At 38.8% G+C, this 11,316-nt stretch overlaps 1 protein-coding gene across 1 annotated transcript in view; it reads right to left on the bottom strand.

Moving 5' to 3' along the window:
* Nucleotides 1–11,231, bottom strand: part of LOC106870192 (glycine, alanine and asparagine-rich protein-like) — a 13,712-nt gene extending 2,481 nt beyond the window's left edge. Inside the window, exon 1 of the mRNA XM_014916197.1 lies at nucleotides 11,021–11,231. Coding sequence (XP_014771683.1) covers nucleotides 11,021–11,231 — 211 coding nt within the window. The remainder of the gene's footprint in view (nucleotides 1–11,020) is intronic.
* Between the last annotated feature and the right edge of the window lie 85 nt (nucleotides 11,232–11,316).

Genomic DNA, 11,316 nt, shown 5'->3' on the forward strand with positions numbered 1-11,316 from the left:
AAGACAACAAACGGAAAATTTGACATACCTATATATATATATATATGTATATATATATATGCGAGTAAAAATAAATACAAAAAAAGGGGGGGGTTGTGTGATTGTGTATAGAGGAATATATTATTTTGTTTAAAAGAATTCCAACACTGTCTGATTTTTATGTTTTTATTTATATTCCTTGTGGTATTTCATATTTTCTATACTTTGTAGTATTTCATCATGACCGGTATGACAGACTTTAACAGACTAAAGTCTGTCATACCGGCCATGATGAAATACTACAAAGTATAGAAAATATGAAATACCACAAGGAATATAAATAAAAACATAAAAAACAGACAGTGTTGGAACTCTTTTAAACAAAATAATATATATATATAACTCAAAAACTCAAAAAACGAACATATACTAAATACACAGGCGAACAGAAAACACAGGTCACCAACTCCTCTTCAGTTATTGGCCAGAGTGTCGAACAGAATTTCAGCCATTTATATATCTATATATATATACGGGGACAAACGTTGTAGTTCAGGCTTCCACCGCTAGAAGCCACTTGATGCGACCCTCAGGCATCAGTCTGCCGACCAGCGTCGTCGGTTGAGGTCGTACTGCCATGTGGTGTGTCTTTCTTTGTCTGTCTTCTTACCCTCTTAGAGGATTTAAGCAAAATTATACAAATGTGTCCGACTTACTAAATTAATTCTTTTTTTTTTATTATTTATGCAGCTGAGGATAGCTCTGCATTTAAATTGATGTAATGACTGCATTGTTCAATTAAATGGAGTCGCTTGAAACGGTCGTACTGCATCACTTCTGGATATCCTGTTGCTTATTTTGATTTTATTCACCTTATTTTAAAATTGTACGGATAATACTACACTAATTTTTGGTGTCTCGACTTAAGTACCTAATTCATCTGAATTACACACACACACACACATATATATATATATGACGGATTTCTTTCAGTTTCCGTCTATCAAATCTACTCACAGGGCTTTGGTCGGCCCGAGGTTATCGTAGAAGACACTTTGCCGAGGTGCCAGGCAATGAGATTGAACCCGGAACCATATAGTTGGGAAGCAAGCTACTTACCACACAACCACGCCTGCACTTGTACTAATATTCTTGAGTTAATTAACACTATATTTACTATAAGAACTACAGAAAATATAACACTTCTACGTTGTCGCTCGTCTTGCAGGAAGTGGCAGCTAAACCTCCCTGCAATCTAGCTACTAAGACACCCTTCACAATATGAACCTAAAAAAAATTAGGTCAGTAATAACCGGAGGCTAAACAACAGCCCCATGAATGTGTGAGGCGCTATGGGAGAAAGGACTCTGTGTGTGTGTGTGTGTGTGTGTGTGTGTGTGTGTGTGTGTGTGTGTGTGTGTGTGTGTGTGTGTGTGTGTGTGTGTGTGTGTGTGTGTGTGTGTGTGTGACCGGTGTGGATAAGTGAAGTAGCAGCAATATATTGGTTCCAATTACTCGCTTAAACGACTTTTTGTCATTGTTCCAAAAATTGGCCATGCGCCTAAGAGAGAGGGGGGGAAGAGGGAGGAAAGGGGAGAGGGAGAGACAGATAAACAGAGAGAGAGAGAAACCATACATTGTTTTAATAGGGCAACAGAAACACTGAAAAACGAATAAGCACACACATGTATGATATATACGTACATACATACGTACGTACATACATACATACATACACTCATGCGAGCATATAGAGACTCGTAGCTCTTATAGGAAAACAGAAAACAGACAATTGTAAGGCTCCCAAATAAGAATGGGTCTGAAATTACAAATGTGAGGATTCTTAGACAAGTATACAACAATGGACGAACGATTGACAGTCGGTCGGACGCAAGGTACGAAGGCACATACATGCACACATGGATGTGTGCGCCATCAAACGTATATGTAAATATGAATATATATGTATATACGCATGTACGTATAGATGTATATATATGTGTGTATTTATGTACAAACATTACACATAAATTGAAACAAATCTCGCAATACTTACACGCATACACACGCACACGCATACACACGCACACGCATACACACGCACACGCATACACACGCACACGCATACACACGCACACGCATACACACGCACACGCATGCATACATACATAAACACATACACTTGCATAGATATAAGCATTTAAGCACAGTTTAATACACATTTTTGCATGCACACACCCACACATGCACACATATGTACACAGACATACACACGCGTGCTCGCGTGTATGCATGCACGTGTGAATAGTTTTCACTCATATAAACACATATGCATGCATGCAAGTGCAATCCTGTGCATAAGGATGTTCGGGTGCTACACGTATTTCAATAAAGAAACTGAACTCGTACACATATTCATACACATGTAAAAACACACACATATGTGAGTGTTATACTCACACACACGCACCGCACACACATACACACGCACGCACACACACACGCACGCATACACACACACACACATGTGCAAATACACATACACACTTGCATACACCGGGGCTGGCACATATAACCAATCATACTTACACGTTTGTATATATGTGCGCGTGTGTGTCTGTGTGTGTGTGTGCGTTTGCGTGTATGTATGTATATTTGTGCGCGTGTATGTACATACACATAGATATACTATACTCGTGCACACTCACACACGTGCGCGCGCGTGTTTGCACGTGTGTGCGTACTGTAATGTGAGTGTGTATGAGTATAATATATCTATGTATATGTACATACACGAGCACGCATATACATATATACACGCAAACGCAAACACACACACACATTCGTATGTATATATATAGAAATATATTTGTACGCTTGATATATATACGTATGTGTGTGTGTGTGTGTGTGTGTGTGTGTGTGTGTGTGTGTGTGTGTGTGTGTGTGTTTATTCCAGAAACCTTTAAGTGTTTCTCCCATCAATGTATTTTTTGTTTTATTTCAATGGAAGCGATGCTAGACTATTACTACTACTATTACCACCAACACCACCACTACAACTACTACTACCACCATCATAATCACAACCACCACCACAACCACTACTACTACTACTAACAGAATGCATACATAGTATGTTGGCTCGAATTAGATTATTGAATGAAAAAAGTCTCATAGAAATATAAAAACAAAGGCAGCAGAAAAATAGTGCTGGCAATAGAAATCAATGGAGCTAAACGCTGACACTTAATATAAACACCGAACGATGTATTTATAAATAAAACAAACACTTTAAATGGTAGATAGATAGATAGATGCGCGTGTCTATATGTGCGTGTGTGCGTGTGTGGTAATTTGCAAGTCAGAAACGTCCATATGAATGTAACGATGATTATTTTTTGTCGTATTTCCGAAGTTGTACCAGACAAGTAAAAGCGGTAAGTTATCACAACGTTAGCACGTTATACAAAAATGCCTAGCTATATTTCTTCAAGCTTTACGTTCTGAGTTCAAATTCCGCCGATGTCGTCTTTGCCTTTCATTCCTTGGAGTCGGTATCATCGACAACCTCCTCCTCCTTCTAAATTTCAGGTCGTATGTCGACAGAAAAAAATATCAGGCGAGTAGTTTGACATGTCTGACTTGCAATTTCACAAAACCTATTGGAAACAAAATACTCGATTCTTATCGGACAAAGCTTATCTTGTAGGTAATTAAAAGGTTTGGGTAAGGTGGCGAGCCGGAAACAATTGTTAGCGCGCTGGACAAACTGCTTCGCAGCATTTCGTCCGTCTTTACGTTTTGAGTTCAAATTCCGCTGAGGTAGACTTTACCTTTCATCCTTTTGGGATCGACCAAAAAAGTACCATTTGAGTACTAGGGTTGATATATTCGGCTATCCCTCTCCTCCGAAATTTCAGGCCTTATGCCGAAATTTTAAACCACTTAAAAAGCTCAGGTCGAGAACGGAGCAGAGTAAAGATAATGATGGAGGAATTAATTAATTTAATGTTATCCGTGAGAATGTGGGAGGTACGGATCCTAAAGTCCAATCTTCGATGACTTAATTAAGATTCAACCGTTAGTGACGTTAATAATTGTTTCTAATGTAGGCACAAGGCCAAAAATTTGGATGGAATTGGTTAGTCGATTAGAATGGTCCTAGTACTTGAATGATACTTTATTTTATTCACCCGAAAGGATGACAGGCAAAGTTGACTTTAGCGGGATTTGAACTCAGAACGTAGCAAGCCGGAATAAATACCATAAGACATTTCGTTTGACGCTTTAACGCTTCAGCCTGTCGATCCACCACCCTAACAATGTTGATGATGAAATTGAAAAATGTGACTCGTCACGTGACTGATTTGGAAAACGGGATTCGCCACGTGACAGATTTGTTTGGACGAAAAAAAATATGGTAGATTAGAACTACTTCATTATATGAGAGGTATCGGTTTTAATGATTTTTATCATCATTAGCATCTCTTGGTGTCGAAAATTTGATTCTATTGGTTACATCTGCGTGTTCTAAAATGGTTATTGTTCAGTTTTTGACCCAAAAGAAAGCTGAAGCACTGGAGTCGATGGTTTCGACTAACTTCCACCTGTTAAAATCGGTGGCTTAGATCTTAGATCAGAAGCACTTATTATAAGATGGTATATCGGTTGAATCAGTGGAGTAACAGACAAAATATATTTTGCGATTGAATGACATCTCTTTACACCCTGAGTTCAAATCGCACCCAGGTCGACTTTAACCCATTGTCCTTCCATGGTCGATAAAATAGTACCAGTGAAGTTGTGGAAGTGAACAAAATCAACTACACCTGCCTTTTATCAAGTTGTGACATTGTACTAAAGAGTGAAATCAAGGCGTTGAGCTGGCAGGATGATTAGCGTATCGGACAAAATACTTAACAGTATTTCTTCCGGCTCTCAATATTCTGAGTTCAAATCCCACCGAGGTCAACTTTGCCTGTCATCCTTTCGATGTAGACGGAGTAAAGTACCAACTGAACACTGGAGTCGATGCATTCGATTAGCCCTGGCACCCAAAATTTTAGGCCTTATGTCTGTAGGAGAAAGGAATATTCTTTAACACTCTAGGCACAAGGCTCAAAATTTTGGGGGAGGGGGGAAAGTCGATTAGACTGACCCCAACAAGCAACTGGTACTTAATTTATCGACCCCGAAAGGATGAAAGACAAAGTCGACCTCGGCGGAATTTGAACTCAGAATGTAAAAACAGACGAAATACCGCTAAGCACTTCGCTCGGTATGCTAACGTTTCTGCCAGCACGCCGCCTTGAAAGGAATATTATATATAAACTAGCAGCTAAGCCCGGTTTCACCCGGTGGGTTTGGATGATGTGGCTGTAAAACCTGCTCTGTGTAAGCATTCGACTTGTTTGGGCACGCTTACGTTAAAAAAAAACAATTTTAAAATGGCTTTTTTCTGTCAAAAAGCTAAAAATAACTGACCAAATAAAAAAACCAACCAAGATTCAACGAAATCAAAGAATAAGCCCAAATACTAAGCGAACAAAGATGAACCATCCCACTTCCATTGCACGTGCACACACACGAACACACACACACACATGCGCACATTCACATACCCCCTTTTACATACACACACATATATTTACACAGAGTTGAAACGCTGTTTGGTTTATTTTTTCAGTGTAGAATTTTCATCATCCTACTACCAAGTATGACATCACCTCTTCCTTCCTTATTCATTTATCACCCCTTCCTTTCTCATTCATAAACACAAGAGTATTATTATAGTAGATTATCTCAGCAACCATGGGAGCTATGAAAATAATATGACATCACCCCTTCCTTCCTTATTCATCTAGCACCCCTTCCTTTCTCATTCATAAACACAAGAGTGTTATTATAGTAGATTATCTCGGCAACCATGGGAGCTATGAAAAAATACAACGCCCAGCATCACCACCGAATCATTCTACACATTTGTGTAATTTTTCGCGCAATTCCACCCAGTCGTTTGACCGTGAATCCCAAGACAAGAAAGAATCGCCCATGTCAAATTTATATGTATAGATGATCGAGTTGAACAAAAGGCTTAGCGGCATTTCTTCCATCTCTCTACGTTCTTAGTTCGAATCCCGCCGCGGCTAACTTTACCTTTTATCCCTTCAGAGTCGATAGATTAAAGCCCCTACCCCAAACTTCAGGTTTTGTGCCTGTATTAGAAAAAATATTCATCATATAAGTACCGGCAACGCATTATACGTCCCCAACAATTTTCAAGCTTTTGGCAAATGCAAGTAATCAGTAGAAGAACTAACAATGCACTGGAAGTCGACCGAATTAACTCTACGCTCCCCTATATTTTATGGGGCTTTTGGTCAAAGTAAGAAATCTCGATGATATAAGTAGCAATAACCCGTTGGGTTTAGATCAACCAAACGATCTCTATTCAATGAATCGTGTGACTCGTGCCAAAGAAGAGAGAATTTATTACATAACCACCAGTAATATACTGGCGTCCAGTACGGGAATCGACTATACTTCAACTTTAAAATTTTGTTCCCTTTCACCAAAATAAGAAATACTTATACTTTGTATCGGTGCACGCGTGGCTGAGTAGTAAGAAGTTTGTTTCTCAACCGCCTGCTCCCGGGTTCAATCCCGCTGCGTGGAATCTTAAGCAAGTGTCAGCAACTGTAGCCCAAGGCCGACCAAAAACTTGTGAGTGAATTTGGTAGACGAAAGCTGAAAAAAGGCTCGTCGTATATAGATAGATAGATAGATAGATAGATAGATAGACAGATAGACAGATAGATAGATATGTGCGCGTGCGTGTTTGTGTGTGTGTGTCCACCACCGCTTGACAACCGGAGTTGGTTTGTTTATCTTCCCATAATTTATTGGTTCAGCAAAGGAATCCAATAGAATAAGTATCAGGTTTGAAACAAAAAATAAGTACTAAATCCCTCACGGTGGTGCTGCAACATGACCGCGATCCCATGACTGAAACAAGCAATCGATAAAAATAAAACATATTATAAGGATCATTAATACATTGGTGGTCGATCGATCTATCGACAATACATTTTGTGGCCCTGGGTTCAATCGTTATTTTATTAATCACTTTGCTCTAAGACTCAAACGATTACTTGACCTTTCAATCGTTAGATTAAACTGCATTACGTTCTTGAATGTAAATTCCATCTACCATATAATTATACGATTTTAGAGACCCTAATTTCTTGTAAATATCAAACCGTCAGCTAATCAATCCTTGCCTTAGGTTTACTTGCCAGTCCTCTGTAAACCATTCTCCCTCACTCCTTCTTTCCCCATTCACTCTCACACATGCTCCCCCACTTTCCTCTCCCCACCCACCACTCTCTCTCTATCTCTCTCTCTCTCTCTCTCTCTCTCTCTCTCTCTCTCTCCCTCTCTCTCTAATATACACTAGTAAATATACCCGACGTTGTCCGGGTTAACGAGAATAGTGAAATTTAAAAACGCCGTCTAGATTACGCAGGTCTCAACTGCGATACCAACTTTCTACATTGATAACTCTCCAACCCATGACAGCATGGAACATAAACGTTAAGTGAAATGTTAAAAGAAAGTTTTCAACTCATATATGAATATAAAGTAAATACACGTAATTCGAAAACACGTTTTGTCTAACTTATTTCGTAACCAAAAAAAAAACAGGTACAGATCATAAACAATGAAAGGCCGATTTTGGTGATTCATTTGACAGAGATAGTAGAGAGCCAATCCGATAATAAATCTGACCTTGGATTTTGAAAGTTTACATGAATCCTGGCTCAGTTAAATCTCTCGTGGTTCTAAATGATGTCATCTATAGTGTAGCGTTGTATTGTCTAATTTTGTTTTGGAAGTGCTTGGAATCTTGATCAGTTGATGACAACAGTTTCTTCAATGACTCTGAAGATTGGGCAATTGCAGGGAGTTTAACCTTTCCACCACTGCATCACAGTGCAGGTGTTTCTCCAGGCCACTTCCTTGCTTTACAATGTATGCACTCAGTTGTCATTGCACCAATGGAAACTCTAGTGTCATCTGCATAATGGACTGCTGGATCACAATTGAAAGCTGCTTCATAGAAGTTGCTTCTCTGGGCTGTTGCAACTACTCTTCGTTCTGCAGTGGAGATCCTATTCCTTGTCAGCCGTACATATCCCTGTTCATCACTTTGAGATGTTCTAGTTTTTGTAGTGCACAATCTGCTTGTGTCTTGATATGCTTCCCTTTCTGCAGCTGTTTCTCTTTCCCTAGACATAGACATTCTTTTGACTGACCTTGACATTGTAGACAAATTTGAGACTTTCCTTCTAGGCATGGTTATACACGTATACAGAAATACATGGGTGTGGAAGATATATATATATAACAAGAAGTAAATTATAAATTACGTTTCTTTCGACTGAAAAAAGATGAATATATATAGGACTGCAGGAAAGAAGTACTCAAATGATATTGAGCCAGAAACACATATCAATAATATAATGTAAAAGTCAATATAGTCGCAGTCCACAACTATATTGACTTTTACATTTCATATATAGTTTTCATACTTGGGTAAAATTTTATTTTATATACTTTTCTCTTTAAATTTTTCGTCAGTTAACTTACTGTAATAATCATTTTCAGATAATTTTTAGTCGATTTTTATATACGTTTTCTGGGAAGGTCCTGTGTATTTTATAATTTTTGTATATGATTTTTATCTGGTGTTTGTTTATTTGACATTTGAAAGTAATGTTATCATTTATATCTAATGAAGTGTAGAAGCGTAGATATATAAAGTTCGTTAACCTGAATTCAAGGTTTGTTCGTAAATTATATATATATATGCTGCTTGTCACGACTACCTAGTCTGTAGAATGCAGTCGAGACGTGAAGGCAATATGGAACATCGCTATGCAATAAAGTTTTGTGTTATATTGAGAAAATATGCTACAGAAATTTATGAAATGTTCTAGACTGTTTATGAGCCGAGCATTTGTTTTTCGCAGGGACACGAGGCCAGGCAAAGCAAATCCACCAGGAAGCTCATGAGGATCCCCTTCTTTGACAGCAAGGGCAACATCTACACCCATTGGATTCCCTTTGGCCAGACGGTCAAGAAAGTACATTGTGGAGGTTTTGAGAGAGTTTAAACAGGGATTTCGTTATAGTACACTTCTCATTAGAAAATAAAATCTCATTATATTCTTGGAACGTTTCAAGTAAACTCTTTGGATTATTACCTTCATTTTCTCTCTCCATTCCGAAAAATACTGGTGCAGCTCAGAATCAAAATAATCTAGGAAAATCAATTTCTTTTTAAGACTGGATTTTAAACTTGATAAAACAGTCTCATTTCCATAGCAACTCTTTCAAGTCAGTTCTTTTGGTGATCGAGAAAACGAGGTCGTAGGAGATCTATAATAACACTCAACATTCACTGCAGGAACATTATTTCTACTATCCTATCTCTCATATGTCCTTAGCTTGGAATTAAATTGAAGCATTTTGATGCTTGAACATAAATTTCTGTGTTACACCCTTTGGTATTTTTTCGGATTTTATCCAACGCTTGAACAATAATAAGGATTAAGGTGAATTTAAAATCTGTACTTGGTTTTAAAAGAAGCACTAACTACACCAAGCTTTCAAATACAGAAACAAACGCGAGAAATAAATCAAGGAATAGTTTGAAAGAATTAAGGTGTTTCGGCCATTGTTCTGCACAGTCGCTTACGATTTTTCTTTTGTTTCCCTTTGTGTTTCGAATTAGTTTCTCGACAAGCTTTTCAAATGAATGTTGCTTTGCAGGAAACAAGATTAAAAAAAAAAAGATGAATGACCTCATCAGCCTCATACATCCTGTTTCTCATTGAAGGAATCGTACACGCTTGAGCGACACAACGATTTAGTTGATAAGCTGCTCATCAAAATGGAAACTTGCAGCATACGTGTTTCCACTCATTTGACGATTGTAACATTGCCCCCTCATTTTGATGGATCAAATTGCATGTAGTGAAAGTATAGGCATAACAGCAAGTCTTTCGAATACTTTCCGGTTATGTATTCACTCACATGTTAAAAAAAAAAAGATATGACACAGTCTTGGAGTACATAAAGCACATCCACATACCGTGAAGTAACAGAAAATTACTTCTTATTAGCATAGGGAACAACCCTGACTTCGTCTGCAGAATAAGCAACACAAACTTCCTGACACATTCATTTGAACACTTATTCGTTTTTTAAAAGTAGCTTACAAGATTATTAATGATTTCGTTTTGAATAGTTTGGGATTTGTACGTAGCATATTGGGAGCATTATCAAAATAGTCTTTCAATTCTGTATCACCACCATTAATGTGGTACTGAAGAAAAGCTCTAAAAGTTACTGGCGTTGCTATCTTTATCACCATGCTTTTCATCTTACCTCTGATTAATATACCATTTTGCCTTCTGCATAAATTAATTATCTCCAAATGGTTTACAACACAAGCATATTTTCTCCTTTCGTAAATAAAATCTCCTGCGTAAATAAAATCAGATCTATTTTAATCAACGTGTCTCCCAAACTAATACTCTTTTCTGCTCTAGGCACAAGGCCCGAAATTTGAGGTGAGGATACAACTGGTACTTAATTTATCAACCCCGAAAGGATGAAAGGCAAAATCGACCTCGGCGGAATTTGAACTCAGAACATAAAGACAGACGAAATACTGCTAAGCATTTCACCCGACGTGCAAACGTTTCTTATTTCTTTACTGCCCACAAGGGGCTACACACAGAGGGGACAAACAAGGGCAGACAAACGGATTAAGTCGATTATATCGAACCCCAGTGATTAACTGGTACTTATTTAATTGACCCCGAATGGATGAAAGGCTAAGTCGACCTCGGCGGAATTTGAACTCGGAACGTAGTAGCAGACGAATGCTAAGCATTTCGCCCGCCGTGCAAACGTTTCTGCTGGCTCGCCGTCTTATCTCCCAAACTAATAGTAAAGCAATTATAATTACATGGAAAACTGCAGCCGCTGCCGCCACGACCCCCGCTGCTGCCGCTGCCTCCACTGCCGCCGCTGCCGCCACGGCCATCGCTGCAGCTGCTACTGCCGATGCTGCTGCTACCGCCGCTGTCACCGCCTCTATCGCCGCCACTACCGCCGCCGCCGTCGCCGCAGCCACGGCAGCTGTCTATATCACACCTTTTACTGTAAAAGAATATCATCGTCTCTATCGACCCATCATTAACCATCAACGTTATCTCTATCACCAGAAGAGCTATCATGAAACGATAAAAGCCTTCAACTCCA

The sequence above is a fragment of the Octopus bimaculoides genome, chromosome 4, assembly GCF_001194135.2.
Source record: "Octopus bimaculoides isolate UCB-OBI-ISO-001 chromosome 4, ASM119413v2, whole genome shotgun sequence".
Classification (NCBI taxonomy): Eukaryota; Metazoa; Mollusca; class Cephalopoda; order Octopoda; family Octopodidae; genus Octopus; species Octopus bimaculoides.